At 46.0% G+C, this 22,763-nt stretch overlaps 1 protein-coding gene across 3 annotated transcripts in view; it reads right to left on the bottom strand.

Annotated features, from left to right (window-relative positions):
- LOC129695366 (uncharacterized) overlaps positions 1 to 22,763 on the bottom strand; it is a 67,147-nt gene that overhangs the window by 20,051 nt on the left and 24,333 nt on the right. For 2 of the 3 annotated variants that reach the window (XM_055632252.1, XM_055632254.1), the window contains exon 1: positions 2,722 to 3,425. The exons of the other annotated variant lie outside the window; for it this stretch is intronic. In XM_055632252.1, the coding sequence (XP_055488227.1) occupies positions 2,722 to 3,079 (358 nt within the window). In that variant the 5' untranslated portion in view covers positions 3,080 to 3,425. Of the gene's footprint in view, positions 1 to 2,721; positions 3,426 to 22,763 lie in introns of those variants that run through there. 3 annotated transcript variants of the gene reach the window in all.

Raw genomic sequence — 22,763 nt, 5'->3', positions numbered from 1 at the left:
AAACAAATGTCTTTTATGTTGCAGAGAAGTGGGAATGTGGAGGAATCTATGATCGGTTGGGGACAGGATTGCCCTGGTGATTGGCTGTTGTGGTCACTTGATTGGTAAGTGAATGAGAGTAAATATAGAGGGCAGCCAATATAACAGTATCACACGGCTTGATCTCCTCTTGTTGCTACTGCCAGGTAGAAGGTTCAGGAAATGTGAACCTTTACCTCCAGGTTCAAGAAGACAATCTTGCCATTTAACAGGTTGTTTTGATTTCACTAAAGATCTCCCTCCCGAACTGTGATACAGCAATCCCGTTATTTGTCCATAACAGATCAGTGCTGAAGTTTGGTTGTGTTTAGGTTCATTGTGGCATCATCAGGCTCTTGCACCAAACTATTATGCCCTTTGTATAAGGTTGCTTTAAATACTTCAAATGTTAATCAAATGCTATTACCATGTATAACTGATATTGTATTACTGTTTGTTGTAAATGTATTATTATGTTGCATCAATGTGCCTGCAAAGTTGCAGCAATGAAAAATTGTGTTGTTCTAATCCCAGTGCATATGACTATTAAACACACCTGATTGGAATAATTTGGGGGATTGTGTGGAAAGAATAGGGGGACTGGGACTGATGGATGTCAATGGACAGAGGGCTCTGGGAAATAGATGGATTTCACAAATACTTGTGGAAAGTTTATTTCTTCCTGCTTATGATTCAAAAACCACATGTCAAGGAAAAAGAAGTCAGACATTCAGGACTGAGGTCAAGAAATTCCCTGCAATAATGTTTGTGAACCTACTGAATTTTCCATCCCAGAGTTTAGTTTATTGTCACCTGCACCAAGGTACAGTGAAAAGCTTTTATTGCATGCTAACCAGTCAACGAAAAGACTATACATGATTACAATCAACAATCCACATTATGCAGAAGCTGTGGGTAAAACGTAGCTGAGTAAGTTCAAACCAAAGGTCCACAGTTTATCTGGGTCTCATGGAGATCACTCTGGGGGATCTCTCAGCGAATGAACAAGGTCCAGAATTAGCCATGATTTTATGGATGAGAATGGGTTCGAGCATCTGTGTTCTGACCCCTTCTCCCATTTCACGTAATAGTCTAAGCATTGTTTTAAAAACCAGGGACTACCCCTTCCTGTTCACTAACACTGCCTGAACAAATGCTGTCTCTTCAATCTGCCAGGGTCAATTTTGATTCTCTGTTTCACCATTCTACACTTAATGCTGCCTCGAAAAAGCAACCACATTATCAAGGACAACTAATACCCTGACATTCTCACACCCAGAAGATACAAAAACTTGAAAGTAGGTACCACCAGATGGAAGAACAACTTCTTACCTATTGTTAGAGTCTTGAATGGACCTCACAAATGCTAGGGTTGAATTACGCGATCTTCCAATCTACCACGTTAAACGATTGCACTACTCTTTAGTAGCACTTTCACTGTAGCTGTCATACTACATTCTTCACTTTGCTTATTTTCTCTTTTACAGTGCCTGATGCACACATCTAAGGTATGATTCTTCCAACCTCATCTATTGCATTCTGTGTCCCCAATATGATGAATACTTGTGTTCAGTCTGCCAAGGCCTGCTGGAGCTCCTGGTTCCGACGCATTTTAACTCCTCTTTCTGTTCCCACACTGACCTGACTGTCACTGGCCTTGTGTATTATCAGTGTGAGAACACACTCAAACAGGAAGAACAGCACCTCATGGTCAGCTTGTGTAACTTATAACCCAACCGTATGAACACTGAACTCTCAAAGTTCAAGTAATACCTCCCCTCCCCCCCCCTCCACCAGCCCACTGTGCACACATTGCTCCCATTATCCCTTTCACACTGCTCCTTTCATCTCCCGTATTCATCTCCCATCCTCGAATCCCATAGTTCCTTCTATCACGTCTTTCACCTGCCCATCTCCCCTGGCCCATTCCATCCATTTGCCTCCGCCTTTACATTTTGTTTCCTTGTCTGACACCTTTTACCACTTTTCACCACTCGCCATTATCACTGTCTCCACCCATCTGATAAGCATCTCCCCCGTGCCCCCCCCCCCCTCTCCCACCTCCATCCACCTCTCATTGGGCAAGCTTTGCCCCGTTCCCATCTTTCTCCCTACTACTCCATCAGTTTGAAGGGAACCGACCCGGATAATTGCCTGTCCATTTCCTCCACCAATGCTGCTTGACCCACTGTGTCTTCAGCACTTTGTGTATTGCTCATGGTTCCAGCATCTCCAGTTTCTAGTGCCTCAATGGGATGATTTGTCTGGATGGCACTCGGAAAAATATCACTATATCTCAGTGCAATAGACAATAATAAACCAATACCAATATCTGAAACTTAACTGGAGGAGATATAATATGTGACTATAACAGCAGGCCAGATGTGGCAATGACATCACCCCATTCCACAGTGACGGGACATCATGGTCAAGGCAGAAATGAGGATTATGAGTGAAGATGGTTATCAAAACCACAGCAGGATCGTGATCAGCGGGGCAAGTGGGTTGAGGGTTGGTTAATAGATTTAAATTCAGTTTAGTGCAACGTGATGTATTTTAGACAGTCAAACCAGGGCATGATCTCCCAGTGATGTAGCCAACAAGTCAGCAGCTTGAACAATTGCCAGCCATGCCAGTAACATTGGAATCACAGGAAGCAGGAAGGAAGACAAATTGTTTGTTTGCAGCACAATCATTCCTCACCTGATATTGTGATTCGCCCATGTGACCTTCCAAACTTTCCTGCTTCTCCCGTGAGCTCAACACGACAGTTGAGGATCTTGTTTGTATCCGTCGTTCCCAGCTGATTAATGATTATGGAAGCATCGTTCTTCCGAGGGTCCCCCATTGGTCTGTAGCGAGCTCCTACATTATCCACAATCTCATTTTTATAATTGTTGCTTGATGGATAATTTGTGTATTTGAAAAAGATATTCTGGGTCTTCTCCTCTCTCCAGATGATGGTGATGTTGTCTTTGTATTGATGGTTAGGGTGAGCAAACTTGCAGTACAGAACCACGAGCTTCCCCTCCCTCCCCATCACCTTGTCCGGTATCTCCATGGTCCAACCATTGATACTGAAGCCTGTGAAGACACAGAGATGTAACGTTAAGACTGAGCTGAGGGCCACAGTCACTGTAGGAGGCTGCGCCCACCCTGGGTCCCTGCCCTTGTGGAAGACAGTTGAACTGTGATGCTGCTGTGCTGTTTGTCACCGTCACCATGTGGTGAGCTGTGAGAAATGGGGAGGTGGGACTGTGACACTAACAGTGGTTCCCCTCCTCCGGGCTGTGCTGGCTCTTCACAGGAGCCACATCTCTCACAGTTATAAGCTGCTGTCCGGGAGAGACCTTGCATTTACATCACTTCCCTCACAGACAGGGGGTGGTCCACAGAGCTTCACAGGTTTGAAGTGTTGGCACAGCAAGAACCCACTAAGGCAGTACCTGACCACTAATCGAGGATATACACAGCTGGCACAGTGGAGCAGCTAGTGGAGCTGCTAACTCACAACTCTAGGGACTCAGAGTTTAATCCTGACCTCAGATGCTGTGTACAGTTTGCACTTTCCATCTATTACTGCATGGGTTTCTCTTTCTTAGTTTGTTTCCCACATCTCAAATATAGAAACATAGAGACATAGAAAATTGGTGCAGGAGGAGGCCATTTGGCCCTTCAAGCCAGCACCGCCATTCATTGTGATCGTGGCTGATCGTCCCCAATCAATAACCCGTGCCAGCCTTCTCCCCATATCCCTTCACTCCACTAGCCCCTGGAGACCTCTAGGGGTCCAAATGACAATTAAATTGACTCTTGACTCTCTTGAGCTCTATCTAATTCTCTCTTAAATCCATCCAGTAATTTGGCCTCCACTGCCCTCTGTGGCAGGGAATTCCACAAATTCACAACTCTTTGGGTGAAAAGATTTTTTCTCACCTCAGACCTTAAATGGCCTCCCCTTTATTCTAAGACTGTGGCCCCTGGTTCTGGACTCGCCCAACATTGGGAACAATTTTCCTGCATCTAGCTTGTTCAGTCCTTTTATAATTTTATATGTTTCTATAAGATCCCCCTCATCCTTCTAAACTCCAGCCTAGTCTTTTCAATCTATCCTCATATGACAGTCCCACCATCCCAGGGATCAATCTCGTGAACCTACGCTGCACTGCCTCAATCACAAGAACGTCCTTCCTCAAATTAGGAGACCAAAACTGTACACAATACTGCAGATGTGGTCTTACCAGGGCCCTATACAACTGCAGAAGAACCTCTTTACTCCGATACTGAAATCCTCTTGTTATGAAGCCTAACATTCCATTAGCTTTCTTCACTGCCTGCTGTACCTGTAAGCCAACTTTCAGTGACTGGTGTACAAGGCCGTCCAGGTCTTGCTGCACCTCCCCCTTACATAACCTAACCCCATTGAGATAATAATCTGCCCCCTTGTTTTTGCCGCCAAAGTGGATAACCTCACATTTATCTATATTACGCTGCATCTGCCACTCATCTGCCCAATCACTCAACCTGTCCAGGTCACCCTGCAACCTCCTAACATCCTCTTCACAGTTCACACTGCCCCCCAGCTTTGTGTCATCCGCAAACCTGCTAGTGTAGCTCCTAATTCCCTCTTCCCAATCATTAATATATGTGGTAAATAGTTGCGGCCCCAACACCAAGCCTTGCGGCACTCCACTCACCATTGCCTGCCATTCTGAAAAGGTCCCGTTCACTCATACTCTTTGCTTCCTGTTTGCCAACCAATTTTCTATTCATATCAACACCCTACCCCCAATACCATGTGCTCTAATTTTAGTCACCAGTCTCCCATGCGGGACCTTATCTAAGGCTATCTAAAAGTCTAGATACACTGCATCTACTGGCTCCCCTTTATCCATTTTACTTGTCACATCCTCAAAAAATTCCAGAAGATTAGTCAAGCAATATTTCCCTTTCATAAATCCATGTTGACTTGGATTAATCCTTTTACTGCCATCCAAATGCCCTATTATTACCTCTTTAACAATTGACTCCAGCATCTTTCCCACCACCGAAGTCAGGCTAACTGGTCTGCAATCCCCGTTTTCTCTCTCGCTCATTTCTTGAAAAACGGGATAACATTAGCAATCCTCCAATCCACAGGAACTGATCCTGAATCTATTGAACATTGGAAAATGATCACCAATGCGTCCACTATTTTTAGAGCCACCTCCCTGAGGACCCTGGGATGCAGACCATCAGGCCCAGGGGATTTATCATCCTTCAGTCCCATTAGCCTACCCAATACTATTTCTAACCTAATAAAATGTTCTTTCAGTTCCTTTACCCCCTTAGATCCTCTGTCCTCCAGTACATCTGGGAGATTGTTTGTGTCTTCCTTAGTGAAGACAGATCCGAAGTACCAACCTTTCTGCCATTTCCTTGTCCCCATTATAATTTTACCCATGTCTGCATTCAAGGGACCCACATTTGACTTTGCTACTCTTTTTCCCATAACATATCTAAAGAAGCTTTTACTGTCCTTCCTTATATTCCTGGCCAGCTGCCCCTTGTACTTCATCTTTTCAGCCCGTATTGCCCATTTTGTTTCCTTCTGTTGTCCTATGAAGGTTTCCCAATCCTCTGGCTTCCGACTACGCTTTGCTGTGTTATACATCTTTTTGTTTAGTTTTATTCTATCCCTAACTTCTCTTGTCACCCACGGTTGCCTCCTACTCCCCTTAGAATCTTTCTTCCTTTTTGGAATGAAATGATCCTGCATCTTCCGGATTATGCCCAGAAATTCCTGCCATTCCTGTTCCATCGTCATTTCTGCTAGGATCCCTTTACAGTCTACCTTGGCCTGCTCCTCTCCCATGCCTTCATAGTCCCCTTTGTTCAACTGCATCACTGACACTTTAACCTTCTCCTTCTCAAATTGATGCGCATCGTTAATTAACAGACTACTCTAAGTTGCCCTCAGTGTTTTTCGGTCAGTGGTAGAAACTGGGGCTGGGGAGCCATGGATTAATTTTTGAGCTGAATTACTGCTCAATTCTTGTGATATTCTAGTTGCTGTGCTAATCCACGAGAATTCTGGTTACTGCTCCAATGCTCAGGACATTTTAATTACTGCACTAATTTTCGTGACTTTCTCGTTTCTGCTCTAAATTCTAGGGGCATTGGACCAGTTCTGCAGCAGGAAAGACCTCTCCAAGATCAATGGGTTGCACCTCAGCCACACTGGGACAGTGTCGTAGTAGGGAGATTTATTGGTGCACGAAGAAGAGTTTGAGCCGAACAGACAAAGTAATGGATCAGTATCTATTACTAGTGTGTGGCAAGAGAAAAGAGAAAAAAGGTGCACCAAGATTGGGAGTGGCAGATAGTACGAAAATAGTAAATATGTGAGTGAGCCTGGTTATTGATAGGTAGAAATATCTATATGGAAAAATGATGCAGAGTTGGGGCAGAACCAGACATTTAATGGTTCTGGCTACAAGGTGTTGATAATGGAGAGGGAAGGGACATTTTAGATGGGCCGGTAATACTGATTGAGGAAAATTAGTATTGGTTTATTATTTTCATGTATACTGAGATAGGCGAAAAATTATTTTGTGTGTTATCCGGCTAAATCGTACCATTCATGATTACATCACTTAGTGCATTAGAGAAAACAAATAGAGTAAAGAATATAGCATTGCACCTACAGAGGAAGTGTCGTTTATTAAAAATGTTTGTGGCCACAACAAGGTATATTGGAAGATTGGGGATTCATTCTTCGCATATGAGATGTTATTTTGAGAAAGGTATTATCCCAGGTGCAGGTGTTCACTGTACCTCAGTACATGTGACAATAATAAACCAAAACCAATTTGATTAGGATCAGAATCAACAATGAGCGCAAAGACATTCAGAGCAACACAGGAAGCCATTCGGCTGTTCAAGCCTGGTCAACAGTCAATATGATTATGGCTCTTAATTGCTAATCAATACAGAATTGAACTTTGTCCCCATTCCCCTTGATTTCTTTAGCCTGGGAATATATTCAGCTCCTTGCTGAAGACAAGAGGTGGCTTGGCTTGAACTACTTTCAATTCGATAATTCTATAGGTGCATTACTCTCAGTGAAGATATTTCTCATCATCTTCACTTTTAAACTATGCCAAGGACACAACGCCCTTCACCCCCTCTCAAGGGCTAATATCTTCATCCAGAAGTGTGGGGTCGACAACTAAACACAATCTCCCCAGCTGCTCTGACTCCAGCCTTATAATCTCAAACTGATCATTTACTGTATTGTAAAATGTTTGTATTAAAGGTCTTCACACACATACATATTCCCTTTCTGGAAGACTGCCTGTCACCTTAAGTACAGCATCAAAAGACTGATCCTGCTCTGTTTCCACGGACACACGTCTATCTCATACAGTTAATCATTTCACTCACAGTGAAACAGCCAGAAAAGCATCTTCTGCTCCTTATTAAAGGATACTTACGATTAGCGGTGACAGGCAGTGCAAAGGCACAAATCAAAATGAACAGCATTTTCTTCTCTCGTTGAGCTTTCAAATGCCGTAAGTCTATCCACTGGACGAGTAGAACCGAGACTCCTGCAGTTTTCTGTAGTTTTCTGAATTTTACATTTAACATAGAGTGTAAAAGGGCGCAAGAGACTTTGCAAGAATTGTCATACAGCTTCAAATGGAGCAGTCAATTTTGACACTTTGCATTTCAATCAAACAGTCCTTGTCCAGCAGAATCTGAGTGGAACTGACAGCAGCAACAAGGGCTTCACCCTCTGGCTGCTGTCGGTGGTACGCCAGCAATATTTCAAGTCCACACCGCACTTTTATCTTGATTAGAAAGAGCTTGCAGAATTCTCAGAAAGTTGACCAGGAAGTAAGAAGCAAGATTGTTCCTTGTTTATAACCTGAAGCAAAATATGAAAAGGATTGCAAAATGTATTTGTGCTGGGTGATGATGAAATTATATGTTATCAAGTTTTTAATAATTTTATAGCTTTGATTATGCCATGGATAAATTTGTCACAAATGTAAGAAACCATACCTGATAGTAATCAAGTTCTTGTTAATTACAGTTGTACCTCATTTAACCATATATTTGACATGCAGAAAAACAAATTGCAGGAGGTCCTCAATGCATTAGGTTGCATCTGTGGAGGCAGAGTAATGGTTGACGTTTCAGGTCAAGACCCTGCATCATCCCTCAATGCATCACCAAATATTTGATATGTGATACCGTGCATAATTCTTAACGAATGAATGATTGAATAATGAATGAATGAATGAATGCATGCCTGAATAAGTTTATTGGACAAGTATTCACAAACAAGGAATTTGTGCTCCGCCCACATGTGACAACATGACATACAGTGACAGTTATGAATGATACATAAAATACTAAACATTAATAATAAAACTCATTGATCAAACATGTGAATTAAATAAAATACCAGAGCAGAAGGAGGCTACCGATTGTTGGCTGTTGAGTAGAGCTAATAGTCATGGAAAAAAGCTGTTTTTATGTTTGGCTGTGGCAGCTTTGTCAGTCTGGAGTCACCTTGCAGAGGGACATGATTCAAAGAGTTTGTGGCCAGGGTGAGAGGGGTCAGAGATGATCTTATCCGCTCGCTTCTTAGCCTCTGCAGTGTACAGTTTGTCAATGGAGGGAAGGTTGCAGCCAATAACCTTCTTAACTGATCGGATGATTCTCTGCAACCTCTGGATTTTTTTCAACTTTTTATGTTTTTTTAGTATCTTTTAATGTATGTTTTTAATGTTCCTGGGGTGCGTGGGGGTGTGGGGCGGAGGGGTAAGGGGGAAACCGCTTCGGTCACCTCCTCCACAGAGAGGCGACTTTTTCCAGGTCACCTCCCCCGTGGTCAAACAGCGCAGGTCGGGCGGCTTTTCCCAGAGACGCGCCCGGGGCTCAGCGGTGGGCGCTGCGTGGGCGCTCGGAGTGGAGCAGGGGCTCGCCTGAGGGGGAGCGCTCCGTTTCACTGGTCCGTGGCAGCCAGCAGCCTGAAGCCCCGGTCTGCAGAGTTCCAGCTGGCGCGGCGTCTGCAGCCCGGGATCCCTCGTGGGGGACCCGGGGGTAGAAGAGCTCCAACTATGGGCCCGCGGCCAACTACTACCGCGGGCGCAGCGTGGACTTACTTACCATCAGGAGCGGGGTCCCAAGCCGGGGAACCCTGTAGGGGAACTCCAGACCGCCGGCCCTGCGGTCTGTGGTGCTTCTGGCTGCGGCGTGGTGGGAACTTTAAATCTTCGACCGCCGGCCTGCGGTCTACACCATCTTGAAGCCGCGGTCTCCGGTAGGGTTGCACCGATTCACGACTTACCTGGACTTTTTATCTTGTCTGTACATCTGGACGCCCACAGCGACGGCTGCGGAGGGTTGAGGACCCGACCACATGGGAAAATGGAGGAGGACTGGACAATCTTTGTGCCTTCCACCACAGTGATGAATGCTGTGGTAGATGTCTCTGTTACATTTTTATTGTGTATTTGTGTGTTCTTTATCATTGTACCGCTGCTGGCAAATTCATTTCACTTGCACTTTATGAGCAATGTGACGTATAAAACCGTATTGTATTGTATTGTATTGTATTGTATTGTCGTGCTTGGTAGCTGAGCCAAACCAGACAATGATGGAGAAGGTGAGGACAGACTCTACGATCACCGTATAGAATTGGACCATCATTGCCTGTGGCACATTGTGTTTCCTCAGCTGCCGTTGGAAATACATCCTCTGTTGTGCTTTTTTGACTGTGGAGTCGATGGTAGCCCCCCACTTAAGGTCGTTGGAGATGATGGTTCCCAGGAACTTAAAAGACTCTACAGATGTGACTGTGGTATTGTTGATGGTGAGTGGGGTGAGGGGAGGGGGAACTCTCCTAAAGACTACAATCAATTCCACTGCCTTAAGAGCATTGAGCTCCACGTTGTTGCGTTGGCACCAGCACGCCAGCTGTGACACTTCCTGTCTGTAGGCAGATTCCTCCCCATCCTGGATCAGTCCAATCAGGGTTACATTGTCCGCAAACTTGAGAAGCTTGACAGAGGTGTCTGTGGAGGTGCAGTTATTGGTGTAGAGAGAGTAGAGGAGAGGGGAGAATGTGCAGCCTTGCCGTGCTCCTCTGCTGAGGGTCCGAGATGTGCTTTCCCAGACTCACATGCTGCTTCCTGTCTGTTAGAAAGCTGGTGATCCACCGACAGAGGGGTTCAGGTCACAGACAACTCGGAAAGTTTGGAGTGTAGTAGCTCTGGCACAATTAATCTAGGCTGTCTAGGTGCTGGAGGATGAAGTGCAGGCCTAGGCTGACTGTGTTACCCACTGTTCTATTGGCCCGATATGCAAACTGCAGAGGGTCCAGCAGGGGGTTTGTGATATTTTTCAGCTTGGCCAGCACAACCCTTTCAAGGGTCTTCATGACTACAGAGGTCACTGCGACAAGCCTGTAGTCATTAAGACCAGTAATCCTTGCCTTTTTGGGTACAGGGCCAATAGCGGAGACTTTGAAACAGGCAGGGTCAATACAGGTTTGCAGGGACTGGTTAAAAATGTCTGTGCCAGTTGTTCGGCACAGAGCTTGAGAGTAGAGGGGGAAACATTGTCCGGTCCTAAAGGACACATTCACATCAGATCAATATTCCCTTTGCAGGGATTTTCACAGTCACCCCACCACTAGAAATGTCTGAATTTCACATTTTATTCTCGCGGTTTATTGTCACATATGCGTCGGTATAGTGAGGTACGGGTACAATGAAAATCTTGCTTGCAGCAGCATGAGAGGTACATAGACTCAGACACATAAACAAATGATACATAAATCACATAAATTCTGCAAGACAATCAAAATATTGTAAAGCAAAATCGATACATTAGAGCAAAACACAACTAGAAACAAAAACAAATCCATGATTTCTGGTGTCTAGGTGGGATTAGTTTGTCCAGTGAATTTTACTGAGGTATGGGATAAATCCTCTGGTGACATGTGCCAGGTTGCTGCTTACCAAGAACACTGATTGGATGGTACGGTTCTTCCTAGCCTGGTCATTGCTGTTTGTGGAAAGTTATTTGTGCACCAGTTTCTGCTTTCCCCAACATCACAATCACAGTGCTTCACCGAGCTTCATTGTTTGCAAAGCGCTTTGGAATACACCGCCGGTGGGACAGGATTCTGCACATTCTTTTGAGTCTTGAAAAAGACCTCTCTCCCGAGCAGTTGGTGACTATTGAGCTAAGAAACAGCCGCAAGATTGCTTCCACATTAGGGAAGACCATCTGAATTGTTTCCTTGTATATTATTTGATAAAGGTCTGCATGAGAGAGAGTGCTCTTCTGTATGCCTATGGCTTTGTCTCACGTATGAGTGAAAGTGCAAAAGTTCATCAGTAAGTTTCAGGTCAACATCTTCTGGGTATGCTTCCACCAAATGTTCAACACCTTGCTGAATTTCTTGCTTAAATGTGGTCAGATTAGCAAGAAAGCAAACTGTTGTGCAACTTCACTGTACACAATATCTCTTCTTTTTAAATTGGTTTCAAGTGCATCTCGCATAGGGATAAAGGATTTTTTCCTAAACTTATCTCTTGAAGAGAGTTATCTAAAGCATCAGAACCAGGTGCACTTCCATCATTTCCTTGCCACTTCCTTACTCTTTGTCTCCCTGTGACAGTTGTGGAATTAACATCTTGCAAGGTGGCCTTTGCTTGTTGCTCAAGCTCATCAAAATCTTCTCTAATTTTGCGTACAAAATCCTGAACTGTACAAACTTGCACAAGTACTCAATAACTTTTTGGATTTCTGAATGGCTTTGTTGACCTTGTGGAAATGACTTAGCAGACTTGTCCAAAAATGCAGCATAAACACAAATTCCAGTTCTTCCATTTTCTGCAAAAGATTGTTAGCTTGAAGCCTGGTATCACCCTTCACATTAACATCGGAGTACAAATGATTGAGGGCATCAGTGATAGCGCTGTAACTTTCCAAAATAGCTTCTGCGGCTTTCGCATGTGCCTCCCGTTGGGAACTATTTCTTAAAGAATTGTTCCTTATTGACAATTATATTGCAAAACCTGATTCAAATCTGAATCAAATCTGCTTGAAAAAGGCTAACTTATAACTAAACAAACAGGTTCACGTCTTAATAAACAGACAAATCACAAAGCAGTTTGGTAGACCAATTCAAAACTTTACCAATTATCGTCCGACGGAGATGGCAAGGAAAACAAGCCCCAGCCAAGTCAGCAACACGGACACTTGGCTGTCCTCTCTCCACTTCCCTGAACACAGGATTACATGGTATTATATACTGTTGAGGCGGTTGATGTCCCGTCGGCAGTTTATAATAAAATGGTCTAAAGCCGGAAGATGGCCATGAGGAGGGGTTCCAAGAGGAGGGGGTCCGTTGGTGATGGGAAAAGGGATCATCAATGGGGGCGAGGACTCATTCCCATGGAAGAAGGGTGTGAGGCGGAGGCGACGGAAGAAGCGCTCCAAATCACGGCGGGCGCGGAACTCATTGAGGTGGGGATGGAAGGGGACAAAGGTGAGGCCTCTGCTGAGGACAGACCGTTCAGTATCTGAGAGGGGGAGGTCAGGGGGGATGGTGAACACACGGCAGGAATGGGGGTTGGGGCCGGAGGAAGGCAGGTGAGTGGACTGAGGCCGAGGCGGTGTCTGGTGGGGGGGGTGGTGGGTGGTCGATGGTCAGGGGGTAGACAATAGACAATAGACAATAGGTGCAGGAGTAGGCCATTCGGCCCTTCGAGCCATCACCGCCATTCAATGTGATCATGGCTGATCAACCCCAATCAGTACCCCGTTCCTGCCTTCTCCCCATATCCCCTGACTCCACTATTTTTAAACCCTATCTAGCTCTCTCTTGAAAGCATCCAGAGAACCTACCTCCACCGCCCCCTGAGGCAGAGAATTCCACAGAGTCACCACTCCCTGTGAGAAAAAGTGTTTCCTCGTCTCCGTTCTAAATGGCTTACTCCTTAATCTTAAACTGTGGCCACTGGTTCTGGACTCCCCCAACATCGGGACCATGTTTCCTGCCTCTAGCGTGTCCAAACCCTTAACAATCTTATATGTTTCAATGAGATCCACTCTCATCCTTCTAAACTCCAGAGTGTACAAGCCCAGCCGCTCCATTCTCTCAGCATATGACAGTCCCGCCAGACCGGGAATTAACCTTGTCAACCTACGTTGCACTCCCTCAATAGCAAGAATGTAATTCCTCAGATTAGGGGACCAAAACTGCACATAATACTCCAGGTATGGTCTCACTAGGGCTCTGTACAACTGCAGAAGGACCTCTTTGCTCCTATATTCGATTCCTCTTGTTATAAAGGCCAACATGCCATTCGCTTTCTTCACTGCCTGCTGTACCTGCATTCTTACTTTCATAGACTGATGTTCATGGACCCCCAGATCCCGTTGTACTGCCCCTTTTCCCAACTTGATGCCATTTAGATAGTAATCTGCCTTCCTGTTTTTGCTACCAAAGTGGATAACCTCACATGCATCCGCATTAAACTTCTTCTGCCATGCATCTCCCCACTCCCCCAACCTGTCCAAGTCACCCTGCATTCTCATAGCATCCTCCTCACAGTTCATACAGCCACCCAGCTTTGTGTCACCTGCAAATTTGCTAATGTTACTTTGATTCCCTTCATCCAAATCATTGCTGTATATTGTAAATAGCTGCGGTCCCAGCAACGAGCCTTGCGGTACCCCATTAGTCACTGCCTTGCATTCTGAAAGGGACCCGTTAATCCCTACTCTTTGTTTCCTGTCTGCCAACCACTTCTCTATCCATGTCAGCACTCTATCCCCAATACCATGTGCCCTAATTTTGCCCAATAATCTCCTATGTGGGACCTTATCAAATGCTTTCTGAAAGTCCAAACCAAACCAAACCAAAAACCCTGGGTAGATAGGTCCGTTCGTGTGGCCTTGAATGCTCGCACCGCTGCCTACAAATCGGGCCTGGCATCAGGAAACATGGACGTCTACAAGGCAGAGTCCTACCGACTGCGAAGGGCGGTGAAGGACGCTAAAAGGAGGTACAGGGACAAGATGGAGTCACAGATGGAGCAGCAGGCCACCAGACGCCTGTGGCAGGGGCTACGGACTGTAACCAACTACCGGAGCAACCCACCCTCATCCGTAAGTGCCGGCACCTCCCTAGCTGATGACCTGAACTCCTTTTACGCTCGTTTCGAGAGGGGCAACACCACTCCAGGTCTGCCGACTATCGACAATACCACCAGCGGGCTGGCTACCGAAGCTGAAGGGAGGAATGTGCACACATTCTCGCTGTCCGAGCACGACGTGAGGAGGGCTCTGACACGGGTGAACACGAGGAAAGCTGCAGGCCCCGATGGCATCTCGGGGCGAGTACTCAAGTCCTGTGCGATGCAGCTAGCTCCAGTGCTCACTACAATATTCAACCTCTCCCTGGCCAAGTCCGTGGTCCCTGCCTGCTTCAAAAAAACCATCATTGTACCGCTACCAAAAAATGCCTCCCCAGCCTGTCTGAATGACTACCGTCCGGTGGCCCTTACCTCGGTAGTCATGAAATGCTTTGAGCGGCTGGTGAAGAATCACATCTGCGCCTTCCTCCCTCGCAACATGGACCCGTTGCAGTTCGCATACCGTCCGAACAGATCCACGGGCGATGCGGTCTCCCAGGTTTTACACACCGCTCTCTCTCATCTTGACAGCCAGAAGGGGGGCTACGTGAGGATGCTGTTCATAGACTTCAGTTCAGCCTTCAACACGATAGTCCCCACCAGACTGGCCGGGAAGCTAATGGAATTGGGGCTCAACACCTCCCTGTGTGCCTGGGTCCTGGACTTTCTCACCGCCAGTCCCCAGGTAGTCAAGATGGGAGGGAATACATCGAAGTCCCTCACCCTGAGCACAGGATCGCCCCAGGGTTGCGTCCTCAGCCCCCTATTGTACTACCTGTACACACATGACTGTGTGGCTAGGTTCAGCTCCAATTCAATAATTAAGTTTGCTGATGACACTGTGGTGGTGGGCCTGATCTCAGACAATGATGAGAAGGCCTACCGGGAGGAGGTGGCTGGTCTAGTACTCTGGTGCCAGGATAACAGCCTCCTCTTGAACATCAAAAAAATGAAGGAGCTGATCGTGGACTTTAGGAGGGCACATCATCCGAGGACGTACACTCCATTGAGGATAAATGGGGATCCTGTGGATAGGGTGAGTTGTTTTAAATATCTGGGAGTCCACATCTCCGAGGATATGACATGGACATCACACGCCTCAGCACTCGTGAGTAAGGCAAGGCAGCACCTTTACCACCTCAGGCAATTGAGGAAATTCAGAGTGTCTCCGAGGATCCTCCAGTGCTTCTACGCAGCGACTGTGGAAAGCATCTTGTCGAGGAACATTACCATCTGGTTTGGGAATTGCTCTGCCCAGGACAAGAAGGCTCTGCAGAGAGTAGTGCGTTCGGCCGAACTTCACTCGCCTCCCTGCATGAACTATACATCAGGAGGTGCAACTCCAGAGCCAATAAAATCATGGGAGACCCCTTCCACCCATGCAACGGACTGTTTCAGCTGATACGGTCAGGCAAATGCATCCGCTACCATGCTGTGAGAATGGAGAGGTTGAGAAGGAGTTTCTTCCCAGAGGCCATTCGGACTGTAAACTCCTATCTCACCAGGGACTAACTTTACTGAACGTTTTTCCTTCCAATATTTAATATGTAAATGAATATGTGTGTTATGATTGTGTTTATAGTTTGTTTGGTTGTTTGTTTGTTTGTCTTTTTGCACAAAGTCCGTGGGCATTGCCACTTTCATTTCATTGCACATCTCGTATGTGTATGTGACGAATAGACTTGACTTGACTTGACTTGACGACATACACTAACCCATCATTAATTTTAGTTTCAAACAAAATCCAAGTGCTGGCGAACTCAGCAGGTCAGGCATCAACTGTGGAGGGAATAAACATACAACGTTTCAGGTTGGGATTCACATATTCACACACATATTCCCTTTTCGAACTTCTGCCTCTCATTCTAATAGGCCTTTTTCATGGGGCGACTTGATGCAAGATGTAGCCAGAGTGAAGTGGTCGTGGTCTAGCACGATATCACACGATATAACGGGGGGGTAGACAAAGAGTTCCCACGGTACTCGGCATTTCTGTTATTTGTGCGAGTGACTTGTCCGTCTCCCGAGCTTTCCCGTTAAATCTTGAATGACATTGTAACTGTCAAGTGTAATTAAATCATCACGTGGCACAAATGATGTCACGTTTTTTTTCACACACTATAAATATCCTCCCTTGGTTGAATTGGTATATACACACACAAAGCAGAGTTTTACTGTGTATGTGGGAGACACAGATGGAGTGAGCACAGTACCTCGGTCTTTACTGTGTGTGGGAGAGGGGGAGAAATAGACGTACACTCACAGAGGCAGAGTCTCTCAGCCTGTGTGAGAGGGAGGGAGGGAGAGAGAGAGAGGCACTGACCACCAGGCTGGTTGTCGGGGCTGGCGTGTTGCGTTTCACAGACCGAACTTGGGACGGGACTGGAGTTGGGAGGGAAAAGTGGGGGAGTCGAGGGAGAGGAGGGGGAGAGGAGGAGACTCCAGCATTCGCGTGTGTGGGTGGGAGTTGGGGGGGGAGAGAGACATAAGGCAGCCTGAAGAATGGGTCGCCTGTCCATTTCCTTCCGTAAATGCTGCCTGGCCCGCGGAGTTCCTCCAGTCATACCTGTGTGAGAGGGAGGGAGGGAGGAGAGAGTCCAGAGAGAGAGAGAGAGAGAGAGAGAGAGAGAGAGAGAGAGAGAGAGAGGCACACGCAAGGTGGAAGTGAAATCTCACCTGCCTGTTTCAGTGACAGACACCCGCCGCCAGTAAATGAAGACACCCCATCTGTCTCCCCCTCCTCTCCCTCGACTCCCCCACCTTTCCCTCCCAACTCCAGTCCCGTCCCGACCCCCTGGGAAACTGAAGGGAGCAACAATTAACTGCTGCCTTCCCGCTGAGTTAAAGAGTTCCCACGGTAGTAAGACGATGTTAGTTGCGCCCAAGTTTAAATTTCCAACGTGTGTTTCAGAGTAAATCAAAAACTGTCTGAATCAGCAAGTTAGACACAAAATGCTGGAGTAACTCAGCGGGCCAAGCAGCATCTCTGGAGAAAAGGAATAGATTCCATTTTTGGTCGGACCCTTCTTCGGGATGATTGTAGGGGGGAACTGGAAGCAAGAAAAGACCGGGTCAAATCAGGGCCAACAACAGATGACCTCAGCAGGGTATTTTGAAGAGGGGTCCCGACCCGAAATGTCGCCTAACCCTTTCCTCCAGAGATGCTGCCTGACCCACTGAGTCACTCCAGCACTTTATGTCTATATTTGGTTCCCTGATAGGCCAATTGTTGGCTAGGGATAGTGTGATCCCAAGAGGGAACCAGCGTTGCAAACCTTGGACTGGTTAACCGACAATTACTGCATGGGGGAGGGGGGGGGGGGGGGGGGGGGGGGGGGGGGGGGGGGGGGGGGGGGGGGGGGGGGGGGGGGGGTGGGGGGGGGAGAGAGAGAGAGTGTAAGTTACCTAAAATTAAATAATTCAATGTTCATAGTGAACACGGACACAAAATGTTGGTGTAACTCAGCAGGTAAGTCAGATCTGGGAAGAAAAACATAAAAAGCTGGAGTAAGTTAGCGGGTCAGGCAGCATCTCTGGAGAAAAAGAATAGGTGGCGATTCGAATCGGAACCCTTCTTCAGACATCCTAATCGGAATTGAGTCTGAAGATGTGTCTCGTCCCGAAACATCACCTATTTTTCTCCAGAGATGCTGCTTGACTCGCTGAGTTACTCCAGCTTTTTGTGTCTGTCTTCGTTTTAAACCAGCATGTGCAGTTCACTCCTTTACACGGGTATCTGGAGAACATTGATTGGTAGCGTTCCGGACCCTGCTTCGGAAAGGCATCGATCGCTGGTCGGCGAGGACTCCGAGCTGTATCTCTCAAAGAAGTACATGTGGAAAATTTCTCACGGACCATAAAAATGCGGGACCTTTCAGTAAAGTCCCTTTTAAAGATTATAGTTATTTTCTTGAATCACATTAACATAACTCATGACTAAGTTGATGGCCATATGCGGATTCAAATCTTTATTTTTTTAATTCAATCCCACAGAAGACAATTTTTACTCACCTTCTGTCCCCTCTGTCCAGCTTCCGGGTTCACCGTTCGCAGCAGTTCCCACGGTACATGTAAGAGTCAGTACGGATAATGCACATAATGTTGCAATATAAACTACGTCCGCATAATGTTGCAATGTTCAACCACAAGTGTACAAGTCACTCTTGGAGAAATTCAAGCTTGTTTGAATTTTCTCCCGAGTCACTAAGTTACACGAATACCTGCCGTTAGCGCCACGGTGGTCCACGAATGCCATACGGTTATCGCAAGAGGTTCCCACGATGTTCAACTTTGGTTAACTCTTGCGTCAAGTCGCCCCATGAAAAAGCGGTTTAAGTATAGCATCAAAAGACTGATTTTGCTCCATTGCCGTGGACAGCCCAGTCTATCTCATAGATATATGTTTCACTCACAGTGAAGCAGCCAGAAAACCAACTGCTGCTCTGTATTAAAATATTTGTACGATCAGTGGAGACAGGCAGTGCAAAGGCAAATCAAAAACTTTCACTTCTCTTATTGAGCCTTCAAATCCTTTAGGTTCGGTGGGACCAAGACTCCTTGCTGCTTCCTGCCGTTTTCTGAGTTGTGCAGTTAACACAGAGTGTAAAAGGGCTCCAGAGACTTTGCAAGAATTGTCAGCCAGCATCAAACGGCAAAGTCCATTTTGACACACTGCAGTTCAGTCATCCAGTCTCCATCCTTGTTGAATCTGAGTGGAACTGGCTGATGCAATGAGGGTGTCACCCTCTGGTTCAGATCTCCAACCTATGCTGCAAAATTTACACCCAACAAACAAACTGTAGATTGGAACCAGGTCCCAGAAGTCCCACAGAAGGTGTAGCTGCTCACATAACAGCATCAAGGTCCAGTCAACTGTCTTCCAGTTGTCTCCTGTCTGTGGGTGACTGGAGTCCCTGAGCTAAAAGGTGCAAGAATTCACAGAACTCCCAGAGGGATATTTTGAATAGATTTCACAGTGGATCAGTAAAATGGAGACAAAAAACTGTGGGACTCATTTTAATCTGCCCACATCTGCATCAACTCCAACACCTCACCTCCACATCTACATTTTTACCACTCACCTATTAGAGGGACAAATTAATGTTGCATGAGTAGAACAAACTTTGAACAGCTCCAGAGACCAGAGTCCAATCCTAACCTGTGATACCCTGGGATATGGGAAGAAACCAGGTCAAACTGCACCCAAAGATACACAGGTTGTTGGGTGAGTTTGTGTGTGGACCCTGGGAAATCCGTGGATCCATAAACCCATCTTCTTCAAAAAAATCCAACAAATTTCCTGGGTTGCTGGGTGTGCAGATCTCTGTCCTTGACCCAGCAAATTAATGCAATCATAAAGAATGCCCATAAACATCTCTACTTCCTTAGAAGATTGGGGAGATTTGGTATGTCGACGAATGCAGGTGTATGGTAGAGAGCACATTGATTGGTTGCATCACGACCTGGTTCAGCAACTCGCACACCCGGAAACAAAGGACATTACATCAAGTGGTGAACGCTGCCCGGTCCATCAAAGGTACTGACCTCCCCACCTTCGAAGGGATCTATAAGAAGCGCTGCTTCAAAAAGGCAACGAGCAAAGTCAAGGGCCCACACCAGACTGGCCATGCTCTCCTTTCACTCCTGCCATCAGGACCAAGGTACAGGAACTTGAAAACTAATGTCAAGGTTCAGGAACAGCTTCTTCCCAACAACCATTAGGCTATTATATAACCATATAACCATATAACAATTACAGTACGGAAACAGGCCATCTCGGCCCTTCTAGACCGTGCCGAACACTAGGAATGCCGACTAAACTCCAAACTCAGCAGAGTTCCAGGGTCTTTGAGCTTTGTTTAGTTTTTGCTATTCTACTTCGTCTATTTTATTAATTGAATGTTTTTTGTTTGTTATATTTTCTGTTGGGTGCAATGTTTACAAACCTGCTATGCTCCAAGTAAGAATTTAATTGTTCCTTTTCAGTACATGTGACAATAAAACATTCTTAATTCTCTTGAATTGTCCGTGAGGCGATGAATCTGGGGAAGAGTTGAGGGGAATGCGCAGGGAACAGGATCAGTCAACATGGGTCACAAAATGCTGGAATAACTCAACGGGTCAGGCAGCATCTCTGAAGAACATGGATAGCTGTTGTTTCAGGTCAAAACCCTTCTTCTGAAGACTGCACTTTCTTCTTCTGAGTTAAGGTCCTAACCCAAAATTAGTCATACTAATAAAAAGCAACAGAACACACAAAATATATTTTATTACATTGTCTATTGTCTATAGTCTAACATGAACATCCACCACAAGTTCCTCACTGTGATGGAAGGCGAAGAAAAATTTCAATCTCTTCCCTTCATTGTTCTCCCACAGTAGGGGGCCTCGAAACTTCCGTTGACGGGACGATCTTGACTCGATTAGCCGGTGGCGAGCCTCCTCGTTGGGGCGATCAAGCTCCTGCATCGGGGGGGATGTCAGCTCCCCATGCCAGGTGATCTGGCCCCGGGTCGGGGCTGGTCAAACCTTCTTGCTTCATTAGAGCTTCCCGACTCGGTCTCTCCCGAGACTGTGATATCTTTGATGTTAAAGTCTGCAGACTGCAGTTGGATCATTGATCCCAGGCAAGGAATTGACTCTGTTGGTAAGTCCACGGCCCCACGGTGGGGCTCATTAGTCCTGAGCGAGGCCTCCAGCTCCACAATGTTAGGCCGTAGAGTGACCGGAGATACAATCTCCTGCAAGGTAAGAGATTGAAAGAAAGTTTCCCCCAACCCCCTCCCCCACCCCCACATAAAACACACCAGAGAGCATTCACACAAGCCTTTAAAACACACTAAAAATATCACAAACAAAGACAAAAGGACAGACAGACTGTTGGCGAGACTGTGTCCTTTGTGTCTTAATTAATCAGCATTAATTGTATTAATCAGCATCTGCAATGTCTTTCTCTAGCTCAGCTATTGCCACGTGAACCAATATAAAGTTATTTTTTGGTGTTGTATGTTATCCAGTCATAAGGTCATAAGGTCCTTAGGAATAGGAGCTGAATTAGGCCATTCAGCCCATCAAGTCTACTCCACCATTCAATCATGGCTGTGGAGAGGAGGATGGGGGTTTAAGAGTTAATGTGCACATACAGATTACATGTTTCACATGGTGAGCCTGTTTTATTTACTTAGAATTGCTAGCTAATGAATTAGTGGTTTTGCAGAATTGCAAAATGTCTTGAGAAACACAAGTCTGTTCTATACAATAAGGAATGTGCTAACTGTGTGGTTAGCTGTGAGATTAGCTGGACCGGGGAATATTCATCTATACATATACTGCCTGTGAACAGAACAATTGAGTGGGACTGCAAGAGGCAACGAGTATTTAACCGTACTCATAGTTGCTCTCCCACTCCCGCATGCATTATAAAGAGGAATTGTTACATTCTGAAAGTTACTCATGTGGTTTGTTGTCTGATAGCGCGGAGAGAACTAACAGCTGTTCTATCTCTCCCTGCTAACCCCATTCTCCTGCCTTCTCCTAACCTCTGAGACCTGTATTAATCAAGAATCTATCTATCTCAGCCTTAAAAATATCCATTGACTTGACCTCCACAGCCTCATGTGGTAAAGAATTCAATAGATTCACCACCCTCTGTCTAAATAAATTCCTCCTCATCTCTTTCCTAAAGGAATGGCCTTTAATTCTGAGGCTATGATATCTAGTCCTGGAGTCTCTCACTATTGGAAACATCTACTCCAAATCCACTCTATCCAAGCCTTTCATTATTCTTTTTGTTTCAATGATGGTCCCCTCCTCATTATTCTAAACTCCAGCGAGTACAGGCCCAGTGCATCAAATGCTCATCATGTGTTAACCTACTCATTACTGGGATCATTCTTGTAAACCTATCATATGTTAAGCAAAAAAGCAGTCAGCAAAATAGACTATACATGATCATGATCCCACTCAAGCTGTCCACAGTGTACACATGCAGGATAAAGGGAATAACCTTTAGTGCAAGGTAAATTCCAGTAAAGTCCAATTAAAGATAGTTCGAGAGTCTCTAATGAGGTTTATGGTAGGTCAAGACCGCTCCTTTGTTTGTGAAATTTCTACACACAATGTACATGGTTTCCTGATGGCCAGTATGGACACGGTGGGCCGAAGGTCCTGTTTCTGCCAGGCATTATCACGGAGATCATTAATAACAGTGAGCCATCGACTCGTGTGTGTAGGAAGGAAGGAAGGAAGCGCAGATCGCTGGCGGGGAGAAGGTTGCGAGCTCCACACCGACAGCGCAGGAGGCCGAGGCCCGACCCCGTGTCACCGGGCCAGAGAGGCGGCTACACTCGCGGTGCTTCAGGCCATCGCTGATCGCCTCACCGGCCGTCTCCCGTGCCCCTTGGAAACCCACTGGCTCTCTCCCGTCCTCCCTCCTTCCCGCCCAAAGATCATAGAGCGGAGCAAGATACGCCACTCATCGAAAAATGCGTGGTACATCATGGGTGATTGTTCATGCCATTTTAATGGGCTGACTCGATATTG

The sequence above is a fragment of the Leucoraja erinacea genome, chromosome 3 (assembly GCF_028641065.1).
Source record: "Leucoraja erinacea ecotype New England chromosome 3, Leri_hhj_1, whole genome shotgun sequence".
Taxonomy (NCBI): Eukaryota; Metazoa; Chordata; class Chondrichthyes; order Rajiformes; family Rajidae; genus Leucoraja; species Leucoraja erinaceus.
The sequence above is the reverse complement of the archived record's forward strand: the minus strand, read 5'-3'. Positions and strand labels throughout refer to the sequence as shown.